General features: G+C 43.4%; 1 protein-coding gene across 2 annotated transcripts in view; it reads left to right on the plus strand.

The window, feature by feature from the left end:
- The first annotated feature begins 252 nt into the window (after positions 1-252).
- Positions 253-27,932, plus strand: part of LOC126356020 (armadillo repeat-containing X-linked protein 4-like) — a 264,347-nt gene continuing 236,667 nt past the window's right edge. The window contains exon 1 of one of the 2 annotated variants that reach the window (XM_050006673.1): positions 253-357. In XM_050006673.1, coding sequence (XP_049862630.1) covers positions 280-357 — 78 coding nt within the window. In that variant the 5' untranslated portion in view covers positions 253-279. The remainder of the gene's footprint in view (positions 358-27,932) is intronic. The other variant, XM_050006674.1, reaches the window with a different exon arrangement.

Below are 27,932 nucleotides of genomic sequence, written 5' to 3' on the forward strand. Positions count from 1 at the left end.
GTCATCGTTTCGTAGTTTGAAGTAATTTGTTGCCTGTTTGAAGACTGCAGTGGCTGTTGGGAGGTACGCAAAGCGACGCGGTCCTCCGGAGCGCTGGGGCCGGCGCCGGCGCCGCTATATACGGTGGCAGCGTCGCGGCGCGGCCGAGGCAGTGGGTGGGGGTGGAGTGAGGGTGGGGGGCGCAGGCGCGGCCCCGCCCCCGGCTCGCGGCGCGGATATAAAGCGGCGGCGTCGTCGCCAGCGGCCCACCAGCCGCAGCACTCAGCAGCCAGCAGCAGCATGCAGACCGCCACACTCCTGGTCGCCGCCTTGGCCGCAGCTGCCGTCGCCCTCGCCGGCGCCGTGCCAGCTCCGCAGGTAAGGCGGCCGCCGCGCTGGGCTGCCTACCCCGCAGGCGCACACCAACACGATTTCTGCGAGCGTCTCCCAATTTCCCAGCGCAGAAAGCCACGGCCTTATTAGCAGTCAACAATAAAGACTTTTAGCGCCGAGGAAAAACTATAAAATCTTTTTCAGCGACATTTTCGTAAAATATAAATAGAAAACCTCACCTCAGAAACGTGTTTTTAATGTACAACATGGCGCATTTCGAGTCCTGAAGACCCATCTTAAGGAGCTTAACATTCATACTCTCATTACCCCTACACAGTAGTTCCCAAAGACCTATCATTTGTATAGACTTACTGTAGATTTACGTTTTCACTGTAAAAACACAAATTTACAACTTACATTAGATCCTCCTTCATAACTTCCCAACACAAATTTTATGTGGATTGTCCACCATACGTTATCTTTTTCTACACTATTGTAAATTGTGAAAATGTTGTTTTTACTGTGTAAATTATGTTACGCATGTCAGCACAATTTCTAATTAAGCCCAATGGGAACCTCAAAGTAAGTATGAGGACAGTACAGTACGATAAAAAGATGATAATCGTATTCAGGCCCCAAAATGATCGTGATTTGAAAATAAACAACGTTCGTTACTGACAGCTTACGTCCTTTCCTTTATATTGTTCGAAAATAAATCAACCACAGCACCAACAATAGCTACCATTGATCAGATTAACCAACTTCTTCCTCCTTTGAATAAAATTTTAATTCCAATTTCCACTGTAACAATTTCGATCATTGGACTATTTCGTTTAAAGTTATATTTTTTACAATGCCATAAGCATTTAATAAGCAAGCCTTTGTCTGCTACCTGATTCAGTTGATCTGATAATCACGATATTTTCTTTGTGGAGGGTACCACACCGTGAATTTGTTAAAGGACAATGTCATGATTCCACTGTCGCTGTTGCTTAATCGATAAGTATTTATGATAATCAGTATATCTGCATTCAGACTATCTCGGTCGCAATGGTAAAAGTCAGACATCAGGATAGGAATGACTCTACTGCTCATATGACGTCTTTCTTAATTTATCCATCATATATTCAGGAGCGTTTGCTGCACGTAGAAATGGCGTTTCACGTTGCACGTGAAACAAACATTTGCAGACTGCTATTTAGTCACCCTGAATGCAGAACTATTGATTATAATAATAATGGTCGCTTGCCTCCTGCATGACTTTGTCACATTTAAATTAATAAGTAGTTACTTTATTACGTTTCACACAATTGGCCTTACAGGGCATTCCCAACCGCCTTAGTATCGACAGCATGTCGTACCGATAACATGTTGTAATATACCCGAGTATAAGCAGCGGACATAGTGGTACCAAACGCGAGAATTTGCATGGGATAGTCGGATAAACTGCGATGTGTTGATTTATAGCACTTGACGATGACGGGTAACGCAGAAGATGGCCAATCGTCCGAAAGGTTATAAACCAAATACTTGTCAATTAGGCAACAGCAGAGGTGGAGCTATCGCACTGTCCTTTATGTGATGATTATGATGGAATGTAAGAATTATTGTAACCTATATGTCATCATTACTAATACGAAATCTACAAGAAAAATAAAATCGTAAGAAATGGTTATTAGGCACTATCATCAAAAGAATAAAAGGCGTTTATACGCTTGTATAATCTTACTACAATTTTTATTTTTATATTCGTTGATGTACTGCAGGATGCAAAGATTTCATATCTGCGCTAACATCAAAGAAATTTAATCATCTTCTGCCCTTCATAAGTATATCGTCCGATAGTTAAACATAGTTGAAGCGATGGAATTCAACAACAATTCTGCACCATCTACACAAATCTTAGCAAACCAGCGAACTGATCTGTAGTCATTAATAACACAACAGCAACTACACAGTTGCCACGAGACACAAAAACAAAGATCGTAACGATACGCACGGTTTGTTAAATTGCTGCGGTAATTTTATCATATACCACTGTTTTTCTTACGGCGTGAATGATTATGTATGCTAGAAGATGTTAACATTTTTTTACGTTGGCGTAGGAACGATAGCTTTGACTCGAATTTACAATAGTGGTTACGGGAATTAAACTGACAAAGGGGAAAATTTTGTCCTTTAAAGTGCTGTAAAATGACTGTGAAACCTGCTGAAAAAAAAGGAACGTTAACAGTTCCAGATAATTTGTCAAACACTACATATCCTCGCTTCGTAACTATACCCTGAGGACTGCCCAAAATGTCCACATACGGCGTTTTAGATTTAAGGTGGGTACGGGCAATATTCTTAGTTATTTAAATCAGCTAATGCTTCCACGACATCAACGCTGCTCTTTTACCGGACTACGTTTTCCAGGAGAGTTGCACGCAGTTCCGAAAAAAAAACTGAAACCAAAAATGCAACTGCAGCCAGAAACAATCATAATGAATGTGAAATAACATTCAATCAAATCATTATTCAAGAAGTGCGTAAGCAAAGACTCGCAACAGCAATTTATCTCTCGCGCCTTCGAAGTCGTACTTACTCTGCTTAGGCTTAAGTGGATAGCCATCTGTCTCCTCCCTACCATGAGTCGTTATTATCTAAAACTGTTAATTTCTATTATATCTACATCTTCTCTATTCCTACAATTGACACGAAAATATTTTTTCACATATTTTGCAAATTCTCAACTATATAAATCCAATAGAATACTACTCACCATCAAACAAATAAGTTCGAAGAAAAAAAGTACTTAAAATTTAGCCACTTGCAATACTGTCTTGAATGTCACAGACGTCCCTACAATTAAGCGTTCTTAGTAAGAGCTGAAGAGCTATGAAACGGCAACTACCGAATTCGCAGATTTTATAGAGCTGCGTATCGATGAATCGGCGTATTTAGAAACTTTTGCATTTGTGGCGAAAATATCTCCATCCGTTTATGCGATGCGCACAACGAGATGTGCGTAATAGTTACTGTGGTGGTCTTCACAGTTGTGCATAACAGCGTGTAAGGTTATTTTGATCTCTGAAATAGGTTATCATCGTTGTCTTCCATGAAACAAGGCTTTTATTAATAAATTTGGATAGAATAATCCTGCCTATCTAAAAATTTCATTGTGGCGTTGTTAAGATCAGGTCTGAGAAAGGAATACAAATGCATATAGATTTATGACGTACAGTAAGGACCTGTCGTCATGAAACGATTTTTCTTTGTCACACTAAAGATTTTCTTACCGTTACCCTTTTAGAAATTACCATACAACTCTGACAGAAAGAACAAGTAGTCCACGAAACACAGTATATAGTTGTTAAAGTACCATTTTTAAAACTTATTATCTACTACTAACTGTCATCGAAGAACATACCATAATTTCCTGTTAGCGTTATTAAGCCGTGTCGTGTGAGAAACAAATTTACATTCATCTGTTAGATAATTTACTGCCCAGTAGATTCCTGTACCGATTCCAAGCATTTAGAACTTTTCAATTCCTGAACCTGTGTCCTCCTGCCAGATAAAGTTCTCACATTGTGACTGTGGCTCTCGTGTAACGCCTTTACACGGCCGGTAATCATTCTGCAAAACTACTATTTCTAAGTATCCGGTGACATATTAGTCTCAAAGACAATCGGTTAGTAACATCCATCAGAGCAATGAGTTAGTGGTCGTTTTTGAGGCCTGGGATGTCGTTCAATGTCATCAGAGAACCTGGAACCATAGAAATGAGGAATTGACCTCCGACTAACCTAAAAGTGCCACGTTTTGAATTCTCGCTAGCAGAATACAGAAGCACGGTGGGGCGCGCCTCAGATTCTGGGGCATCACCTGGACGTCGACTGCCTGTTCTGTGACAGTTTATTTTGTCACAGTTGACTCTCAATGGGCAATGTTTCGTTACTGCTACTACTTATAATGTGTTTATGCCGATCTTACGCACGCAAGTTTTATATTTGTCCACCATATGCTGGTCGCTTGTACTCATCTACATTAATTACAGCATGAAAATGGAATGACAGCCGGAATTTGCAAATTCTGCGAAATAAACACAGTTCCAGTCGCAGGCGGATTTTCTGTCTTTTAAGAAATTTTATAAGACTGTGGTGCCTGTCCAAAGGAAAGTATTCCTAGCTTTAGATGGTCCTGATGTCCACACATTACTTACATAGACGTAGTAGTTGTTTTTGTCGTTGTGTTCAGTCCGATGACTGGTTTGATGCAGCTCTCCATGCTATTCTATCCTGAGCAAGCCTGTTCATCTCTGCACATCTATTGCAACCTAATGTCTTTGAACCTTCTTTCTATAGTCAAGTCTTGGTCTCTCTACAATTTATTCTTCCATTATGAAACTAGCTCCGCTTACGCCTCAAGCCGTGACCTATTATTCCATCTCTTCCTCAAGCTTTGCCATAAATTTTTCTCTCCAATTGGATTAAATCCCTCCTCATTACTTATTCGATCTAACCAACCTCTTCTTTTAGTTAAGTTGTAACTAAATCTCTTTTCTATCCAATTCTATTCAGTCTCTCCTCATTATTTATTCGATCTACTCGAATAAACTTCAACATTCTTTTATAGCACCAGTTTTAAAAGCTTGTATTCTCTTGTTGTCTAAACTGCTCCCTTCCACGAATCACATCCGTTCAAGACCACACTACATCGAAATATTTTCTCAAAAGATTTTCCAACATTAAAATTTATATTTCATATTAACAAATTTATCTTTTTCGGGAATGCTTTTCCTCCTGTTGGAAGTGTGTATTTTACATTCTCCATCATCATTTATTTTGCTCCCTAGGTAGCAAAACTCATCTTCTAATTTGTGTGTCTTCTTCGGCTACAGCCTATATCCCACATTGTGCGCAGCGTCGGCAGGGTTAAGTACGGATGTGGCATGGTTAATTTTAAGGGGTGGCCGGATGCCCTTCCTGCCGCCACCCCATATCCCCCAGGATGCATTCAGTGTACCCCAGCTGTCTGCGTCTAGTGGAAATCGGGAAATAGTGTGAATGTGTGTCAAATGCCTGCGAGTCGTGTAACTGAGGCGGGACGTGGGGACCAGCCCGGTATTCACCTAGTAGGATGTGGAAAACCGCCTAAAAACCACATCCAGGCTGGCAGGCAAACTGGCCGTCGTCGATAATCCGCTGGCCGGATTCGATCCGGGGCTGGCGCGCCCTCCCGTGTCCAGGAAGCAGCGCGTTAGCGCTCTCAGCTATCCTGGCGGGTATATTCTAATTTGTGTGTCTCACTTCCTATTTTAGTGCCCTCAGTATCACCTGATTTAATTCGACTACATTCCAGTAATCTTGTTTCTCTTTTGTTGATTACCAACTTATAACCTCTTTTCATACACTATAAATTCCGCACACTATTCCTTCAAGTCATTTGCCGTCTGAGACAGAATTACAGTGTCATAGACACACCTCGAAGTTATTATTTCTTCACCTGAACTTTAACTCACTTCCAAAATTTCTCCTTGTCTTCCTTTATTTTTTGCTTAATGTCCAGAATGATTAACACCGTGGAGGGGCTACTATAATGCCTCACTGCCTTCTCAACCAGCGGCTCCCTCTCTTGGCCCTCAACTCTTCCAACCATACCTGGTTGTAGATAACTTTTTGCTCCCTGTATTTTTATCCTTCCGAATCTGTAAGAGTATATTCCAGTCAGCATTGTCAAAAGCTCTCTCTAAATTTGCAAATGCTATAAACGAATGTTTGCCTTCCTTCAGTCCTAGCTAACTAAAGTGTTCGTCATTTATGACGGCGGCTGAGTTTAGGTTCGTTCTGCGCATCTGACGTCACAAAACACAGTGAGCCAATGAACAGAGAACGACGTTGCCAGATCTCGACTGCAGTGCGGAGCACGGACGAGTGTCTTCAGTTTTAGAAACGTTCAGTCATGAATAAAGTAATTGAACAAAAGCAATGTCTTGACAGCAGACATTCTTTTATAGAAAGTTTGGAAAAAGCATTCTACCAATTGCTTAATATTCTATAAATAAATTAAACCAAACAAGCAATAAGCCTCCTAATTCAGGCGATAGCAAGGAAAGGTGTTTGTATCCTTCTCACTAATCGCTTTTTCGCAATAAAGAACAGTGGTATTTGTTTATTTCCTATTATACTTCGACGAAGCGTGAGTAATGCCAAGCTGCGTTACCGTAATGGTTAAAGTGTTTGAATTATAAGAGAAGGGTTCTAAGTTTAAATCTTGTTCGGTGCTTAATACTTTCTTGATTTAAAAACAATATCGAAGTGTCTTACTTCATGAATTTTATATGTTTGAATGTAATTTTCTGAAATTTCTAGTGGCAACTAAAATCGACCATACGGAAGGTATACGCTATTGACTTTTACCTCTGCAGACTCTTCAAAATTTCGTGCAATGGTTTACTACATGTAATGCTGCACAATAACTGCGTTGAACATCGAAACAAAATTGTCATTTAATTTATGGGGGGAAGGTATCATTCAAGAAGATGTGTAAAAATCAAATTTTTGGACCAAATAGTTTATGTGAAATTGAATAATAAAGCGTGTCAAAGCAGTCGAAACACCATGTGTCTGCACAGGCGAGCAGTGCAATGATGACAAAATCGCGCACATCCCTGAATGCGCGGAGCACGTCTCTGAAGCAGCGAAACGGTTCATGCAGCCGTGGTGGCTTTACTTCATAAACTGCGCGCTCCCCCCTAAACGTACGTTTGCGAACTAAACTATGGCGCTGCTTCTCTTGGCGCGTACAGCTGGCAACGCAGCAATCTCCTGCGTCTGGGCGGGCATGCGCGAACCACCAAGATAAAAAAGAATTGAACTATAGTAAGGGTAAGATCATATGTCGTTCGTGCCTAGTATTTTCTCTCTCGTGATAAAGTAGATGATATGCTTATACAGTGTGTTACAAAAAGGTACAGCCAAACTTTCAGGAAACATTCCTCACACACAAAGAAAGAAAAGATGTTATGTGGACATGTGTCCGGAAACACTTACTTTCCATGTTAGAGCTCATTCTATTACTTCTCTTCAAATCATATTAATCATGGAATGGAAACACACAGCAACAGAACGTACCAGCGTGACTTCAAACACTTTGTTACAGGAAATGTTCAAAATGTCCTCCGTTAGCGAGGATACATGCATCCACCCTCCGTCGCATGGAATCCCTGATGCCCTGATGCGCTGATGCGCTGATGCAGCCCTGGAGAGTGGCGCATTGTATCACAGCCGTCCACAATACGAGCACGAAGAGTCTCTACATTTGGAACCGCGGTTGCGTAGAAAAGAGCTTTCAAATGCCCCCGTAAATGAAAGTCAAGAGAGCTGAGGTCAGGAGAGCGTGGAGGCCATGGAATTGGTCCGCATCCACCAATCCATCGGTCACCGAAACTGTTGTTGAGAAGTGTACGAATACTTCGACTCAAATGTGCAGAAGCTCCATCGCGCATGAACCACATGTTGTGTCGTACTTGTAAAGGCACATGTTCTAGCAGCACAGGTAGAGTATCCCGTATGAAATCATGATAACGTGCTCCATTGAGCGTAGGTGGAAGAACGAAAGTAAAATGAGCTCTAACATGGAAATTAAGCGTTTCCGGGCACATGTCCACGTAACATCTTTTCTTTATTTGTGTGTGAGGAATGTTTCCTGAAAGTTTGGCCGTATCTTTTTGTAACACCCCGTATATGCCACTTGCTCTCCTAATCTAAAGTCTATTATATCCCTTTATGTTTGTTGGAACTTGACTTCCTTGAACGTTACTATGTTGTCAAATACTACAAAAATCTTCTTCAGTTCCTTCATTTTGCGGTCGACAAATTTCTTCTTAATTGATTATTTACTTATGAAAGTGTAGACTTTACTACAAGTGCAATTAATACAGTAAACACCTGGCGTGACAACGGAATAACGTTTTTCTGTTGGTGACCTGAAGAACTGATCCAATTTTTCAATGGGGTCTAAGACAGTTCTAAGTGTTTATTCCATACTCCTGAGCAAAATCCTTCGTCATGACTAAAACAACTAGGAAACAATGTGAGGACTTGGACAAACGGAAAACTCAACAGCGATCTAATACGTTTTAATTGTGCAGCCACTAAAAATGAGTTAGGCTAGCGTCCTACCTAACACAAAGAAATACAAAATAATGGAAAGTTATTGAAATAAGAAAGCGTAGCAACCGCCTTAATAGAGAAGAAGAAACAGTCCGAACTGATGCTACATGGATTCCACCACCGATGAAAACAGTGGCAACTAAATTGATATGCAGGGCAGCCGCGGACGGCACTGAAACCAACCAATCAGAGAGGCTCTAAGCGAGGTATTCAGAAAATGTAAAATTGGGCAAACACGTTGTGGAGCCGAAAATGTAATCACCAATTTGAGTGTACACCGGCAGAGCAATCAGTACAGCAGTACCCTGAAAAAGCTAGCCACGGGTACCGGCGCAACGTCGTCTAGAACAAATGTTACTGACTACGCCCATTATGCCCGTGAATGAACAGCCAGGTGAATTTTACAAAAGAAGGCAAAGAGTGCCTGAGTAATTTTATTAGCTCTCATAGTGTTTCGTGCTCTGTGAGTTAACAGCGAATGAGGTTGGGCCGGCCGCGTTGGTCCTGCGGTTCTAGGCGCTGCAGTCCGGAACCGCGGGACTGCTACGGTCGCAGGTTCGAATCCTGCCTCGGGCATGGATGTGTGTGATGTCCTTAGGTTAGTTAGGTTTAAGTAGTTCTAAGTTCTAGGGGACTGATGACCACAGATTTTAAGTCCCATAGTGCTCAGAGCCATTTGAACCATTTGAATGAGGTTGATACCGAACGGGAGGGAGAGGAGTTAGCAAGCCATCAGACATATCAGTTCAGTGGGTTTCGTTTGTAGCACGTCACCTAATGGCTCTGATACATGTATAACTCGTAATCCACTAAAGAGAGCACCCTATCCATATTCATCCTTAATCTATTCGTGTACTGCATGAGCGTAAAATGACTGTCTGTATGTCTCTGAACAGGCCCTAATCTCTTTTATTCACATTATCCGTACGCGATATATAGGCTACGCTGTGGTAACATATTGACGTGCAGTCGTATTAAAAAAAATGGTTCAAATGGCTCTGAGCACTACGGGACTTAACATCTATGATCATCGGTCCCCTATAACTTAGAACTACTTAAACCTAACTAACCTAAGGACATCACATACATCCACGCCCGAGGCAAGATTCGAACCTGCGACCGTAGCGGTCGCGCGGTTCCGGACTGTAGCGCCTAGAATCGATTTGAATACAGGTTTGTTTTCTTACGTTACTGCGAGATCTATGTCAGCTTTCTTCCATGAATTTAGATTTATGCACCTCAAGTTATCTGCTCTACACTTTCGTGCAGGGCTATATCGATCTCTGAATTTGTTCGAACTCCGTTGTCATACCCCGTTGATAAGGTCTCCAAACAACTGGAACAATATTCTAGAATTGCTCGTACAAGTGTTTTGCATGCGATTTCTTGTAATTTGCACCGCTCTTTCCCAAAATCTTTACAACAAAAACTGAGCATTCTATTCGCCTTCCCTAAAGGTGACTTCGCATGATCCATTTCATAAAGCTCCTTAATATTACCCCTAAATACTTTTCCGGTGTGACGTACTCAAAATGTCCACTACTAAACTTGTAAAAACATACTGCATGGTTCTTCCTCTTTGTTGTACGCCTTATCGTGACGGTTTAATCCAGCGTCCGGCCATCCTGACTTAGGTTTTCAGTGATTTCCCTAAATCGCTCAACGCAAATGCCGGGATGGTTCCTCTGAAAGGGCACGGCCGACTTCCTTCCCCGTCCTTCCCTGATCCGACGAGACCGATTACCTCGCAGTTTGGTCTCGCCCCACAAACAACCCTAACCAATCTTATCTTGAGGGCTACTATCACTACACCAAGTGGAAACTTAGTCCAAGTTTCCCTACAGTTCTATACGACTGTCAAACGACAACGAATTCCTGTGGACAACTGCATCCGCAACGAATTATGTTATAGGACTGCTGATCCTGTCTGATAAACATTTCACCTGTATTTGAAGGATTAGAGATCTTATTGCCCTTCTCAAGGGGCACGTACTATGTTACATCCGTTTCCGTGGAACACTCACTGTCCATTATAATGTACTGGCCAGCAAACACAGTTCTAATGACATTAATAGTTTTACTCGACGTCCTGCAGGAAGGAAATCACGGGAAATCCTCGTTCCTTTTCCGACTCTCGCGTTTATGTCGTCGCCCAGAGAGAGAGCTGACATTAGCGAGGCGACGCAGCGTAATTTGTCGACTACATTCGACAAGAAAACATCCAGTCTTACGTGTATCTCTGCATCACTAACACCGTCTTCTTTTCATTCACATACATAGAGAAGAGTTTGCACGCAGCAGAAAATTTCACATTTGAGGGTCGTTCTGAGTAAGAGTTAAATTTTGCGAATAAAAGGTTGCTTACACAGTAAGTATTCACGATAGCACTTCGTCCTGAGTATCGAAGTGAGTAGTTTCCCGTCAGCAATGGTACGTACACTATGTGATCAGAAGTATCCGGACACCCCCAAAAACATATTAGGTGTAGTGTGCTGCCACCTACTGCCAGGTACTCCTTATGAGCGACCTCAGTAGTCATTAGACATCGTGAGAGAGCAGAATGAGGCGCTCCGCGGAACTCACAACTCACAGACTTCAAACGTGGTCAGTCAGGCGATTGGGCGTCACTTGCGTCATACGTTTGTACGCGAGATTTCTCACTGCTAAACATCACTAGGTCCACTGTTTCCGGTGTGATGGTGAAGTGGAAGCGTGAAGGGAGACTTACAGCACAAAAGCGTACAGGCTGACGTCGTCTGTTGACTGACAAGAGACCGCCGACAGTTGAAGAGGATCGTAATGTGTAATAGGCAGACATCTATCCAGACCATCACACATGCATTCCAAACTTCATCAGGATCCCCTGAAAGTATTATGACAGTTAGGCAGGAGGTGAGAAAACGGATTTCGTGGCCTTGCGGCTGCTCATAAGCCACACATCACGTCGGTAAATGCCAAATGCCGCCTCTCTTGATATAAAAAGTAAACATTAAACGATTGAACAGTTGAAAAACGTTGTGTGAAGTGACCAATCACGGTACACAACTCGGCTATGAGCACTATGGAACATAACTTCTGAGGTCACCAGTTCCCTAGAACTTAGAACAACTTATACCTAACTAACCTAAGGACAGCACACACATCCATGCCCGAGGCTGGATTCGAACCTGCGACCGTAGCTGTCTCGCGGGTCCAGACTGAAGCGCCTAGAACTGCTCGGCCAACCCGGCCGGCACACAACGTGGCGACCTGATGGTAGAGTGTGGGCATGGCAAATGCTCGGTGAACGTCATCTGCCAGCATGTGTAGTGCCAACAGTAAAATTTGGAGGCGGTGGTGTTTTGGTATGGTCGTGTTTTTCATGGAGGGGGCTTGCACACATTGTTGTTTTGCGTGGCACCATCACAGCACAGGCCTACATTGATGTTTTAAGCACCTTTTGGATCCCACTGTCGAAGAGCAATTCGGGTATGGCGGTTGTATCTTTCAACACGACAGAGCACCTATTCATAATACAAGGCCTTTTGGGGAGTGATTACACGACAATAACTTCTCTGTAATTGTCTACCTTGCACAGAGACTTGACCTGAGTCCTATAGAACACCTTTGGAATGTTTTGGAACGCCAACATCTTGCCAGGCCTCTCCGACCGACATGGATACCTCTCCTCAGTGCAACACTCCGTGAAGAATGAGATGCCATTCCCCAAGAAACCTTCCAGCACCTGATTGATCGTATGGCTACGAGAGTGGAAGCTGTCATAAAGGCTAAGGGTGGGCCAAACCATATCGAATTCAAGCATTACCAAATGAGGGCTCCACTTGTAAGTCATTTTCAGCCAGGTGTCCGGATACTTTTGATCATATAATGTATGTGGATGCCCAAGTTTGTTTCACTGAATTCAAATTTGAGAAGTAACGAGAATTTAGTAAATCAAGTAGAGACCTGTATACAGCCTAATACTCTGCCTTAAAACTTTCCCACTATGACAGATGTCTTCCAGCACCTGCTACAAAAAAAACTTTTACCTTTTTAAAAGCTCCAGCAGGAAGCATCATTTCGCGGAAGAGTGCTATTAACGGGAGCGGGATGTGACCAATAAAACTGTCTGCATTCTGCTGCAGTGGTTAATTAGCTCAAAGGCACGGTTGTTAAAACAATTTCCTGGAGTAGCTGCGAGTTCACGAAGTCAGGAGTCGCTTAACAGCCCTTATGGGTGTAAGAGGCAAGTGGTGCGCCCTGTGAGACAAAGGCGATACATTAAAAGTATTGCACCGAACAAGTAGGAATGAGTGATTTTTAATGATCGACGAAGTTGTTCTACCTATATGGGCGCTTAAGAAGACTTCGGAAGGAGGTTTCCGTTGCCGACGTGTAATTGCTTATTGATTTTATAGATTTATGGGTGAGTTATAGTTTAGTAAGCGAGCATGTGCTAGATAAGAATAGGACTCAGAGCATGAAGCCATTGCTTTGCTGAAGGAACACTCAGTTATTGTGAAGTCAATAAATTTCATGGTTTTACTGCTTTGCTTTGGAGATGTCGGCGGGAGGTGATATAAATCAGCTGGCTCGTCGTGTAGGTTTTTCAGTGTAGTGGGCAGATCTAGGTGTCTTCCTGAAACTAATAAAAGTGCTACAAGGCAACTAACTAACTAACTACCTAACTAACTAACTTTGTTAGTGAATCCTGGCCGCAGCAACCAAAGGGCGTTCGCGCGATGCACCGAAGCACCGAGTGAGCGAAGTAATTAATATTTCAAAGTGTGTTATGAGTCTAACGTTCATACACAAGTAATCTCAGCTCACATGAATACTTAGGTGGATAAATCCAGAGTTTCATGGATACAGTTGTAGGTGGACTGATAAGGTAAGAAATGCAGAATCGGAGAGGAAAGACATGAGGGAATGACTTCCATGGTTACAGAGTGAGCTGTAGAGGAAGAAAGAGACTGCAACACATCGAGCAAATATTTGAGGACGCATGTTGCCAGTGTTACTCGGAGATGAAGTTGGCACAGGAGAGGAATTCGTGACTGAAAAAAAAGTTGTATTCCAGGCTTTCGGGCTGTCGTCTCTTCTGGAAATGCTAAAGTGCCGGGCCACAACTTAGCTCCAGGCTTGTTGTTTGTCACGTTGCCAATAAATAAATTTAAATGGAAAATATCGTGTAAGGTGTTTGTATGTTACTCACTCGCAACCACAATCATCAAGTGACACCGGCCGTGTATGAAACATTATCCAGAGTGATTCAAATGCCCTGCCACTGTCATTTCAGCCGGTCGCTGTGGACGATCGTTTCTAGGTGCTTCAGTCCGGAACCGCGCTGCTGCTACGGTCGCAGGTTCGAATCTTGCCTCGGGCATGGATGTGTGTGATGTCCTTGGGTTAGTTAGGTTGAAGTAGTTCTAAGTCTAGGGGACTGGTGACCTCAGATGTTAAGTCCCATAGCACTTACAGCCATTTGAATCATCTGAACTGTCATTTATGCAACACTCAGTGCTATATCTCACTACGCCCGAGATTTTCATATTCTGCCGCTCGCTAAGCGAAAACTATTAGTCATACAGACAAAATTATTCATGTGCTTAATTTTGTACTGGGATCCCTTTTTGCCGGAGGCCACGATAGTAGAGTTATTCAAGAATCTCTTTCAACTGTGACCTTCGAAAGCTCATCCTCCCTCACTGGTTAGAATTTTTAGTATGTTTTTCGTGGCACTCCGTGCTACCACTGTACAAAAATTTCCGAATACGCAAATTATTCTTGATATTCGACATTTCCTGGTCTGTTGATTGGGTGCCTTGTTATACCACCAGCACGGACAGCTATTTCGTTAACATTAGAAATGTAAACGTACCCGTGAGAGGAATGGAAAAAACGACATCCGTAAACGTTACACTAGAACCAATCACATTAACATTTCGGTCCAAACTTAAGCGGTACAAGCACAGTAGTTTCGCAGTCATAAGGCCTGATGAATACAATGATGTAATTGTTTAATTAATGCTGTTAAGTCTCTAAACTATTAGGTAAAATTTATACAAAAGTGAATTTTACGATTTGTAAGTGCTCCATTAAACCGGTGGAGTAATAAGGTAAGTCAACGAAGAGCAAAAAAAGTCGAACATCGGGAACAGATCGTGTAGTCGTAAATTGTTATGCAGTGGTAGGTTGGGGTGCCACAAACAACGTAATAGAAATCCTGACTGGTGAGGGGCGAGTGTTTGGGGTGCACTTGCCTCTGAAGGTCAATTTTGTACGCTTTATTTGAATAACTCGAAAACTACACGTTCTGTCAAAATGTATCCCAGAAAATCAGATGAACTACATTAAATTTCCTATAAAAAATTCCTATTCTTTTTATCTGCAGCACTAATAGTTTGCGCGTAGCGAGCTAGAGAATATGAAAATCACTCGCATCGTGAGACATAGCCGGCCGGGGTGGCCAAGCGGTTCTAGGCGCTACAGTCTGGAACCGCGCGACCACTACGGTCGCAGGTTCTAATCCTGCCATGGGCACGGATGTGTGTGATGTCCTTAGGTTAGTTACGTTTAGATAGTTCTAAGTTCTAGGGGACTTACGACCTCAGAAGTTAAGTCCCATAGGGCTCAGAGCCATTTTGAACCGTGAGACATAACGTTGCGGTTTGCCTAAAACGACAGCGGTAGGGGCGGCTGAATCGCCCAGTATATGGCACATTTTAGTGTTATCAAATAAAATGTATCGTGTCAACACACTGTTTACTAGGTAATTAACAAGCGCAGTACACGTGTTATCACCTGTGGTAGCTTACAGGTCTGTGGCGTCACTGTTTCAGTCTGGACATGCACACAACGTACTGTGACTACCTCCGTCTGGATCCACGCACTATAATCCGTTCCTTGCACGTGTTTTCCTGAACGTGAAAACTTGTCGCTCAGTGGAGAAGATATTTAAGGTAGATCACATTTCTTTGCCACCCCTGTAGAGCTACGGTTAGCGTCTCGCCACCTAAATGAGACTCGCTGGAATGCTGGAGTCTTGGAATCCGCGTCAAGAGCGTGTCGTAACCGTTGCCTGTGGACGGTAGCAGCGCCCTTAAGAGCTCCATGAAACGGCAGGAATCCTCGTTTACTGCTTCACGGCTCCCACTGACGAACATGCCGACGCAGCACTCGAGCTGGCTGGTACCTTTATTGCATGCTGTCCGCTCCGTTTTCTATCGTGCAGCAGAGCACTTTTACTCTAAACCTTCTACCTCATACCACTTGTAGTTTCTTCACCTCTACTACTGTTAATACTACAGGCAGCATACGGAACTAACGTATATAAGAAACTACACTCTAACAAACAAACAGCCGCGTGGTCAGGGGTCCCTTGCCACGGTTCACGCGGCTCGATCCCATCGGAGGTTCGAGTCCTCCATCGGGCATGGGTGTGTGTTGTCCGTAGCATAAGTTAGTTTAAGTTAGATTAAGTAGTGTGTAAGCCATGGACCCACGACCTCAGCAGTTTGGTCCCACAGGAACTTAACACAAATTTCCAAATTTTCTAACAATAAACGACGCACCACGACGAAATTATAAGAATGGGACAGAAATCGGTAAATGAGATATACATGCACAGACAAACAAATCATTACAATTTGAGAAACATTAAACTATTTATTCAAGAGATACAGCTTCTCAAATTAAGCAAGGCAGTAAAGCGTTGGTCCACCTCTGGCCCTAATGCAAGCATTTGTTATTCAGCTTGGCATTGATTGGTAGGGTTGTTGAATGTTCTCCTGATGGATATCGATCCGAATTCTGTCCAATTGGGGTGTTAGATCGTCAAAATCCCGAGCTGGTTGGAAGGTCCTGCCCATAATGCTACATACGTGCCCAATTCGGGAGAGATCCGGCGACTTTGCTGGCCAAGATACGATTTGGCAAGTGGGAAGATAAGAAGCGCGGACATTCATTATTTTGTTGAAGAATAAGCCCAGGATAGCTTGCTATAAAGGGCAACAAAACGGGACGTAGAATATCGTCGACTTACCGCTGCGCAATAACGGTGCAGCGGTGATAGCCAAAGGGTACAGCTATGAAAAGAAATGACACCCTAGACCGTCACTCGAGATTGTCGGGCCGTATGGCGGGCGACAATCGGGTTGATATCCACCGCTGTTCGGGGCAAATCCATATGCGTCTTCGGTCTGTAATCCCATTGACTGGCGTAGAACTGTCTTCAGTGATGAATCCCGCTTCGAAATGAGCCCCAATGCCCAGTGAAGACGTGTCTGGAGATGCCCTGAGCAGCGATGGCACTCCAACCCAACTGTCGCCCACCAAAAGGTCCGACAACTAGGAGTGGTGGTTCTGGATGCCATTTCATTTCATTGGTTGTCATCCACTGCACCATGCAGCACACCGGTACGTCGGCGATATTCCACGTCCCGTTTCGTTCTGCATGGGAAGCCATCCTGGTCTTAAACACTACTGGCAATTAAAATTGCTACACCAAGAAGAAATGCAGATGATAAACTGGTATTCGACAAATACACTCCTGTAAATGGAAAAAAGAACACATTGACACCGGTGTGTCAGACCCACCATACTTGCTCCGGACACAGCGAGAGGGCTGTACAAGCAATGATCACACGCACGGCACAGCGGACACACCAGGAACCGCGGTGTTGACCGTCGAATGGCGCTAGCTGCGCAGCATTTGTGCACCGCCGCCGTCAGTGTCAGCCAGTTTGCCGTGGCATACGGAGCTCCATCGCAGTCTTTAACATTGGTAGCATGCCGCGACAGCGTGGACGTGAACCGTATGTGCAGTTGACGGACTTTGAGCGAGGGCGTATAGTGGGCATGCGGGAAGCCGGGTGGACGTACCGCCGAATTGCTCAACACGTGGGTCGTGAGGTCTCCACAGTACATCGATGTTGTCGCCAGTGGGCGGCGGAAGGTGCACGTGCCCGTCGACCTGGGACCGGACCGCAGCGACGCACGGCTGCACGCCAACCAAGACCGTAGGATCCTACGCAGTGTCGTAGGCGACCGCACCGCCACTTCCCAGCAAATTACGGACACTGTTGCTCCTGGGGTATCGGCGAGAACCATTCGCAACCGTCTCCATGAAGCTGGGCTACGGTCCCGCACACCGTTAGGCCGTCTTCCACTCACGCCCCAACATCGTGCAGCCCGCCTCCAGTGGTGTCGCGACAGGCGTGAATGGAGGGACGAATTGAGACGTGTCGTCTTCAGCGATGAGTCGCTTCTGCCTTGGTGCCAATGATGGTCGTATGCATGTTTGCCGCCGTACAGGTGAGCGCCACAATCAGAACTGCATACAACCGAGGCACACAGGGCCAACACCCGGCATCATGGTGTGGGGAGCGATCTCCTACACTGGCCGTACACCTCTGGTGATCGTCGAGGGGACACTGAATAGTGCACGGTACATCCAAACCGTCATCGAACCCATCGTTCTACCATACCTAGACCGGCAAGGGAACTTGCTGTTCCAACAGGACAATGCACGTCCCCATGTATCCCGTGCCACCCAACGTGCTCTAGAAGGTGTAAGTCAACTACCCTGGCCAGCAAGATCTCCGGATCTGTCCCTCATTGAGCATGATTGGGACTGGATGAAGCGTCGTCTCACGCGGTCTGCACGTCCAGCACGAACGCTGGTCCAACTGAGGCGCCAGGTGGAAATGGCATGGCAAGCCGTTCCACAAGACTACATCCAGCATCTCTCCGATCGTCTCCATGGGAGAATAGCAGCCTGCATTGCTGCGAAAGATGGATATACACTGTACTAGTGCCGACATTGTGCATGCTCTGTTGCCTGTGTCTATGTGCTTGTGGTTCTGTCAGTGTGATCATGTGATGTATCTGACCCCAGAAATGTGTCAATAAAGTTTCCCCTTCCTGGGACAATGAATTCACGGTGTTCTTATTTCAATTTCCAGGAGTGTATATTATACTAGAACTGACATGTCATTACATTTTCACGTATTTGGGTGGATAGATCCTGAGAAATCAGTACTCAGAACAACCACCTCTGGTTGTAATAACAGCCTTGATACGCCTCGGTATTGAGTCAAAAAGAGATTGGATGGCGTGTACAGGTACAGCTTCCCATTCAGCTCCAACACGATACCACAGTTCCTTAATAGTAGTGACTGGTCTATTGCGACGAGCCAGTTGCTCGGCCACCATTAACCAGACGTTTTCAGTTGGTGAGAGATCTGGAGAATGTGCTGGCCAGGGGATCAGTCGAAAATTTTCTGTATCGAGAAAGGTCCGTACAGGACCTGAAACATGCGGTCGTGCAATATCCTGCTGAAATGTAGGGTTTCGCAGGGATCGAATGAAGGATAGAGCCACGTGTCTTAACACATCTGAAATGTAACGTCCACTGTTCAAAGTGCCGTCAATGCGAACAAGAGGCGACCGAGACGTGTAACAAATTGTACCCCATAACATCACGCCGGGTGATACGCCAGTATGGCGGTGTCGAATACACGATTCCATTGTGCGTTCATCGAGATGTCGCCAAACACGGATGCGACCATCATGATGCTGTAAACAGAACCTGGATTTATCCGAAAAAATGACGTTTTGCCATTCGTGCACCCAGGTTAGTCGTTGAGTACACCATCGCAGATGCTCCTGTCCGTGATGCAGCGTCATGGGTAGCCGCAGGCATGGTCCCCGAGCTGATAGTCAACGCTGCTGCAAACATCATCGAACAGTTCGTGCAGATGGCTGTTGTCTTGCAAACGTCCCCATCTGTTGACTCAGGGATCCTGCACGATCTGTTACAGCCATGCGGATAAGATGCCTGTCATCTCTCGACTGCTAGTGATACGAGGCCATTGGGATCCAGCACGGCGTTCCGTATTATCCTCCTGAACCCACCGATTCCATATTCTGCTAACAGTCGTTGGATCTCGACCAACGCGAGCAGCAATGACGCGATACGATGTACCGCAATCGCGATAGGCTACAATCACACCTTTATCAAAGTCTAAACTTGATGGTACGCCTTTCTCCTCCTTACACGAGACATTACAGCGTTTAACCTGGCAACGCCGGTCAACTGCTTTTTGTGTATGAGAAATCGGTTGAAAACTTTCGTCATGTCAGCACGTTGTATGTGTTACCACCAGCGCCAACCGTGTGTGAATGCTCTGAAAAGCATTTGCATGCCACAGCATCTTCTTCCTGTCGGTTAAATTTCGCGTCTGTAGCACGTCATCCTCGTGGTGTACCACTTTTAATGGCCAGTAGTGTGTTTCAGCAATATAATGCTCGCCCGCACACAACGAGAGTTTCTACTGCTTGTCGTCGTGATTGTCAAACCTTACTTCGGTCAGCTAGGTCGCCAGATCTCTCCCCAATTGAGAACGTTTGAAACTTTATGTACAGAGTCCTTCAACCAGCTGAGGACTTTGGCGCCAGTTGCAAATAATTTTGCACGATATTCCACAGGAGAACATCTAACAACTCTACCAATCAATGCCAAGCAGAATAACTGCTGGCATAGCAGTCAGAGGTGGACCAACTCGTTATTGCCTTGCTCAGTTTGTGAAGCTCTCTTTCCTGAGTAAATCATCTAATTTTTTTTCTGAAATTGTAATCATTTGTTTGTCTGTACACGTACTTCACGTCTTTTCATTTCAGTCACATTCGGATAACCCAGTCATGGTGCGTCACTTATTTTGTCTTAGAGTGTATATAGCATTTACTGATGATCCAAAATATTATGACGAACCGGTTAATAGCATGATGGCCACCACCGAAACGCAATACGGTAGTGACTGCACGTGACGTGAGTTCAGCAAAGCATTGGTATGTTTCTGTAGGTGCCCTGTACTTACGTAACCAAGTTATATACGGTAACGGCCTGTTCTACGGTTCCCTATTACGAATAATCCTGCAACACAGACGATAATGTACTGTTTTTCAACATATCACGAGGACGTCGATACGGCAGGCTCTTGTTTCTCAGAACATGTGTTCAAACATTATGAATTACCTCGAAGAAAACTGTCTATTGACACATAGTCAACATGGGTTCAGAAAACATCGTTCCTGTGACACGCAACTAGCTCTTTATTCACATGAAGTGTTCAGTGCTTTTGACTAGGGATCTCAGATCGATTCCGTATGTCTGGATTTCCCGATGGCTTTTGACCCTGTACCACACAAGCGGCTTGTAGTGAAATTGCGTGCTTGTGGAATATCGTCTCAGTTATGTGACTGGATTTGCGATATCCTGTCAGACAGGTCACAGTTCGTAGTAATTGACGGAAAGTCTTCGAGTAAAATAAAAGTGATTTCTGGCGTTCCTCAAGGGAGTGTTATAAGCCATTTGCTGTTTCTTATCTATATAAACGATTTGGGGGACAATCTGAGCAGCCGTCTCAAGTTATTTGCAGATGACGCTGTCGTTTATCGATTAATAAAGTCATCAGAAGATGAAAACAGATTGCAAATCGATTTAGAAAAGATATATGAATGGTGCGAAAATTGGCAGTTGACCCTAAATAACGAAAAGTGTGAGGCCATCCACATGAGTGGTAAAAGGAACTCGTTATACTTCGGTTACGCGACAAATCAGTCGAATCTAAAAGCTGTAAATTCAACTGAATACCTAGGTATTACAATTACGAACAACTTAAATTGGAAGGAACACACAGAAAATGTTGTGGGGAAGGCAAACCAGAGACTGCGTTTTACTGGCAGGACACTTAGAAAATGTAACAGATGTACTAAGGAGACTGTCTACACTACGCTTGCCCGTCCTCTTTTAGAATACTGCTGCGCGGGGTAGGATCCTTACCAGATAGGACTGACAGAGCAACAAGTTCAAAGAAAGGTAGCACGTTTCGTATTATCGCGAAATATCGGAGAGAGTGTCACAGAAATGATACATGTTTTGGGCTGGACATCATTAAAAGAAAGGCGGTTTCTCACGAAATTTCAATTACCAACGTTCTCCTCCGAATTCGAAAATATTTTGTTGACACCGACTTACATAGGGAGAAACTATCACCACGATAAAATAAGGGAAACTAGATCTCGTACGGAAAGATACAGGGGTTCGTTCTTTCCACGCGTTCTACGAGATTGGAATAATAGAGAATTGTGAAGGAGGTTCGATTAACCCTCTGCCAGGCACTTAAATGTGAATTGCAGAGTATCAATGTAGATGTAGAAACACAAGCATTCTTCACACTCAGGATCTAATACCGCCTGCAATACACTGTCTGCCCAAAAAAGCACCTAAACCACGTGATCAGATGATGATAATGTAGCTTCGTACATATGCACATGGTCGGCGGTATGTAAACTGCAAGTTCTCCGTGATGGATAGAACGGCTACCACAATGGATTACTGATGTTCCTATTCAGTGTTACTAGGACTGGTGGCGTCTTAAATGGGCGCGACTAGCGTCAGATGCTGAGTGAACATAATGATTGACACGAGGACTGCATGTACTCGTTCGAGTGAGCGACATCAGTATTTGTCAGAATCTGTGGGTCTCCATCTGGCCGGCTCTTTGAATGGTGCAATGTTCGCGTTTGCTGAGCATTCGGACAGTACCCAGATGTTGGACTTCGTAGGTTGGACTTCGTGGTTTGGACTTCATGGGTTGGAGAACCGCTATAGCAGTTGTAGGCCAGCTTGTCTCAGGCGAGTGTACGACCGCTTTGTGACAGCCTACTCAGACGTATCAGTGATTTTATCCGGGCCAGAGTGGGTGCAGCGTCACACCGATAAGCTGTCTTACACTGCCGAGTCACTATCAAATTCGACTCGATTTTTTAATCACCGAAATAACATCACGTATCCTTTCAATCCGTTAAGTTTCATTTCATTGTAGTACCACATTGGTTGTCATCACGGCAGCCTCCAGCACAGCTGTACCTCGACGATATTCCACGCCCCGTTTTGTTGCCCTGCACGGGAAGCCATCCTGGGCTTATATTTCAGCAATATAATGCCCGCACGCGAACAGCGTGAGCTTCTACTGCTTGTCGCCGTGCTTGCCAAACCTTACCCTAGTCAGCAAGGTCGCCAGATTCCTCCCCAGTTTAGAATGTTTGAAGCATTATGTACAGGGCCCTTCAACCAGCTGAGATTTTGGCGATTAACGCGCCAACTGGACTTAATTTGCACGATATCCCCCGCTCCTTCTGGTTCAGATGGTTCAAATGGCTCTGAGCACTTTAGAACTTAACTGCTGAGGTCATCAGTCCCCTGGAACTTAGAACTACTTAAACGTAACTAACCTAAGGGCAGCACACACATCCATGCCCGAGGCAGGATTCGAACCTGCTCCTCCTAGATGCTTCAGTCCGTCAAAGATTGTTACAGTTCCCGACTATTTGTTCTCCATCTTAAAATGTCTTTGCAGACTTCCACGGCCATTGTCAATTTAAATTAAATCCTTTTGCCGGTTGGAGTGAGTTTTTAGGATTATTAGCGTCTACTGTATGTGTTATTTTGACACTAAAGTTTTGGAACAGGCTGCAGCAGTATCATGTCCTATGCTGGATACTGTTTTCTCCATTCCATATGTTCCTAGCAAAATTAAAAATAAGTAAAATTTGAATGACCCCAACAAATCATATCTCTGGTCCGATATCCGAATTTTATGGAGGGATCGGTAACGCGAAAACGTGTCAACTTCTTTCAAAAACTCAAGAAACACGGTTTACGTGAACGGTACGAGTGTGCTCCCCTAATGCGTGTTAATTCTTCCACAGGAGTATTCGCCAATCATACGTTTTATAACACTACAATCAGTACCGATCCCTTCTTAAAGATTGGAAAGATCCATGTCTTTCTCATGTCGTACGTTGCTTACCTCACTAAAACAAAACACAATTCTCTAAACACATATCCACACACAACTAAAATTAAAAGTTTGATCCAAATTACAGGTTCCCAGAACTATATGAACATCCGCGTGAAAATTATTTTTCACAGTAATAAAAAAGTGTTTTTGTCATTCCACATTTCATAGATCAAGAACCCTTTTCAGCGTTCGTACACATGTACAGAAAAATACAACACTGCTCTGTTAAAAAATACTTGACATTATTTATTTTGTAAGTTCGTTCGATCGCATAGCTGTACTTTCGTAACATCAATAAAATAGGACAACAAGTTCTAAATAATGCAGTACAAAAGAAACTGGTTTGCAGACTGTCATTCAGAAAGGTTAAGGAATCATAGTTTTTCTTTTTTTACGATCTATGTTCCAAATAAGATTTTTTGCATTATACAGTAAGACTCATAATAATAATAACAGTGAAGTATTTCGCATTCTGCCACCTTGTTCACTTCTGCAACCAACATTTAGACTTAGCTAACGTGTGACAAGATATGAACATGTGGATACTTGTTGTCCATATTGTCTCCGTTTCTTTCATGATGCAACATATCAAAGACCAGAGGAGCACATCTCCAAGTTCTAATACACAAAATATGTTTTGCATTACGTAAATAGACTGTAGAACTAGGGTATAGAGTTACATCTTTTGTAAACAAAAAAATCACTTATACTATTTTAAATTACAGAATAAAATGTCAGATTTGTACAAGATGTCAAGTCCCCGCCGCCATCTGACGATATGCTTAGCCTCGAAACTAGTTATGGGACAGCAAATTATTGGTTCAAAAATAGTGTGACTAGTTGCAGTTTCCTTCCACTCTGATATTTACAATAGCAGCTACGGCCGTCATATATAAAATTATAAACCAGTTATTAGTTGTCTGTCATCCTTAGCTACTCTTCGACGTATTCAATTGAAGAAAAAATTCTATCTACGACAGTAATTACATATTTTAAAATTCAAAAACATAGCCTTATTGCACACTTCAGGTACGTTTATTTATTTTGCGAAACTAAATATCGACTTTCAGTCAAGTAGTTGCGCACTGAAGAACGTCGTGCAGTAAAACGTACGCAATAAACTGATCAATATAGCTGATACTTTCTATTCTGTGGTACGAAAATTGACAGATATAGGTGAAAATCATGATAGTACATGAACAGCGTGACTAACAAAGAACAGATGATTCTTTGAGGCGGTCCTCTGCAAACGACGGTACTAAAATATTCTATACAAGCTTATGCCGTTATATTCGGTGTGATTTTCTGTCGACCGAAGATAAAAAAAAACACTTTTCAGACCTAAATATGCTAGGTGTACAGTTACGAATGAGACGCAGTAATGTGAAGTTGCATACTGCAATAAATGTCGACTCCCATGGCACATAGAAAGTTAGTCACTGATTCTTCCACCGGCCCTGCGGCAGTTAATGACGAAATAATGGTAGTTTCGTGGCACCGTTTCGCTTTTAACGGAAGGCTCTTCCTGTAAAAGAAGGGCTTTGTTACTGAGAGAAAATGAAACCCATTATCTGAACTGGAAGTTATTGGCGATGCGGAAGACCGAGAATGAACGGCTCGCTAAAAGCAGCAGAAGATTCTCCTCAGAATTCAGACTGTAGCAGAAGATTGGCGTTTTTAGTGGCAGGACACAGATTTCCTTCTTTTTCCATTAACGTTATATCAGCTCTACAGCATCATAACATCAGGTAGTGGCAGATGAATATTTCTTTTTTCTGCTAGGATGTAAAAAGACCCATTTCCCTTAAATATTTAACTTCGTCCTCCGCTTCTCCTCACTGAAGGACGAAATCTTATAGGCGCAGGAACAGTGGAATAAATTTAGCTTTCTACATCAAAGACTCATGACATCAGATAACATACGACTAAGTAATTCAGTAAAAAAATAATGTCGTATGCTTTACAGCCTGGGGCAATCTGTATTACCGTTGGTACATCTACGGTATGCGTGACAGTGACGCAGCTCATGCGTTTAAGCGAGTTCGCAGCTCGACTCACGAGCCTGAAAGAAGGACGGATATACAACTTCCACAGAAGAAGAAAGGTCGTTTGTGTTTAATGTCCCTTCGATGAGGACATCATTAGAGACAAAGCCTACACTGGCTATGAACGAGGCTGGAGAACAAAGTCTTTTTTAAGAAACCTTTGTGAAATTCGTGTTTGAGTAAACCACAGAAAACCAGAAACAGGAAGAGTATACCCAGTCAACGTAAAGTTGCTCGTTTTTAAAACGTGGAGATCTGAAATTCACTTCTCATTATTGAATACACTGCTTCTGTGATAGTAGTTGAGAATACAAGTCTCACTGTAAATCGCAATCACTTAAACTTACAAGAGATCTTCGAAACTGAAGGCAATTGTAAGAAAAAGAATTGTTCGAGATTCTCCATTTGCTGTTAATATTGTCGCTACAATCAAACGTCCAATATCTTCTTAGCACAGAGTTTAGTAGAACTAAGAAGTTTTTGATATGTGAGAATCCAAAGTAATATAGTTGGAAATTGGATATCACGCTTTAAGTACACATTTACACATCCGACATCCCGGAAATACGGGTATCCTAAGTGGTTAAGTAAGTATGTATCGCAATACAAAACGAGAGTTCCAGGATACGGACGCCTGTTGGTTCTCGATATTTTGATCTTTCTCTGCCACTTATCGCTTCTTTCGCCTCTTGGTAGAGTTTTTGAATGTGAAAAATAGATCGTTGCTCCCTAGCCGTAGTTTGCGTTGAACTGTAGCTTCCGCTGTAACTGGCTAGACGTAAGTGATTTCAAAGGTTGGAGGAAGGCAGTATCGCCATGTCTAATAAACCACTGTGTTAATCAAACCATGCTAACGGTTCAGGACAGTTTTCTCTTTTCTAGAAATGCCACCCCCTTCCCGCTGCCCACCTGTCGCCACAGCATTGTTCCTTAAATAGTATGGAGTGCGTGAACTGGATTTGATTGGAATTTCTCCAATCGTTCCAGAGCTACGCTTCCGAGTCCTACATTTCGCTACGGAAACGCCTGCCATTTAGCGGGCTGCGGGCGTCTTAGAACAAACGTACTTTTATTACAGACAGTAAGTTATATGTCTACCAATTTAGGGTGATATATCTCTGTTTCAAAGTTACGCATTACGTATCACTTCTTTCTACCGCCACTCTCACTCCTGGGGATTAAATGTTTTCGGAACTAACAAATCCAGCGACCACACAAAGTATGGATTCGTCATTAATACAGTTCTTAGTATTTCTATGCATAGCCTTCTTCACATCCTCACCGCACCCAGGATAATCTCACTCCAGCAATTTACTTACTTTTCTTTCACATAGCAATATATATATATAAAGTTAGGCTGAAATTGCTTCATGTGTTGCAGTGTTATGCTGGATATATCACCACTTCCGACAGCGGCTCGAACCGCTAGGAGTTAAATGTAATCGGACTAGTCACCAAACAGTCCCGCGTCCTCAAAAACCGTGACTTCGACACGAAGAAAAATTGTATTTGTATCCAAGAATTAAAGAGAAACAGTACTCGATTATTTTTTTCATGTCGTACATTTCATGCATCCATCCCACCCACAAAGGTGCTAGGGACATGTCACTCTGATAGCATATTTCGCATGTAATGAGACATACATGTACCGAGATCGAACTTACCTCACTTTCCAGATCCTTCCCAACACACTACTACTTTTCTACCGTGACAAATAAGAGGATTAAGGGCGGCGTATTCCAACAGTATATTTATCTACATGACAACTTATAAATGTTCCACGTTGAAACTGCTGTAGGCGTTCATTGTTGTTCTTACATACCAAGAATTTCCATTGTCCCTATCCCACAAATACCAGAGAAGTCTTAATCCAATTGTATTTGTTTCCCAGCAACAAGTCACATGTGGCCCAGGTTTTGTTGAAACTGCTACATGTGATCCAGAGAGAATGTTGTAACATGAAAAACACTTCCCTGGTCTCGCCTGCTCTTACCTTATGTTTCTAACGTGACTCAGACATCAGCTTTCTGTCCCACTTGCAGACGTTACTAATCTTGGTCTCCCTCCTAATTAATGTGATTGTCCTCAAGCTACTGCTTTAATACAGTAGTACTGAAAGTAGGGGCTAAACATCCTTAAAATTTTCAGCTCGTACGGGTGGTTGGAGCGGTAGTCACTGCCCGATCAACAGAAGAAAATTACGCAAAATAAATTCTGAAATACACGAGAAAATGAAGGCAAGTCAGAGACCGATTCTATCAAATGACACTATGGAGGCAGTAGAATTCTAAGCGTTAGCATGAATGAATCTGAGGTCCGGCTACGGTCGTACTTTTGAGCTATTGTTGTTGTATTCATTAATCAAGTTGTAGGAACGAGCGATCAACAAGATTCTTAAACAGTTTACTCGGCTTCAGTACTCAACACTGCTACAAAACGAAGCACCAGTTGTTGATCGATTGGACCTAAAGGCTGCCGGTACCTGTCGAAGAAATAAGGAAATGCATGTTGACTTAGTCACGGCAGTCAAAAGGCGAGGCTCATTGTGCGCCTTGGGTATTACTTGAAACCTC

This window comes from Schistocerca gregaria, chromosome 3 (assembly GCF_023897955.1).
Source record: "Schistocerca gregaria isolate iqSchGreg1 chromosome 3, iqSchGreg1.2, whole genome shotgun sequence".
Lineage (NCBI taxonomy): Eukaryota > Metazoa > Arthropoda > Insecta > Orthoptera > Acrididae > Schistocerca > Schistocerca gregaria.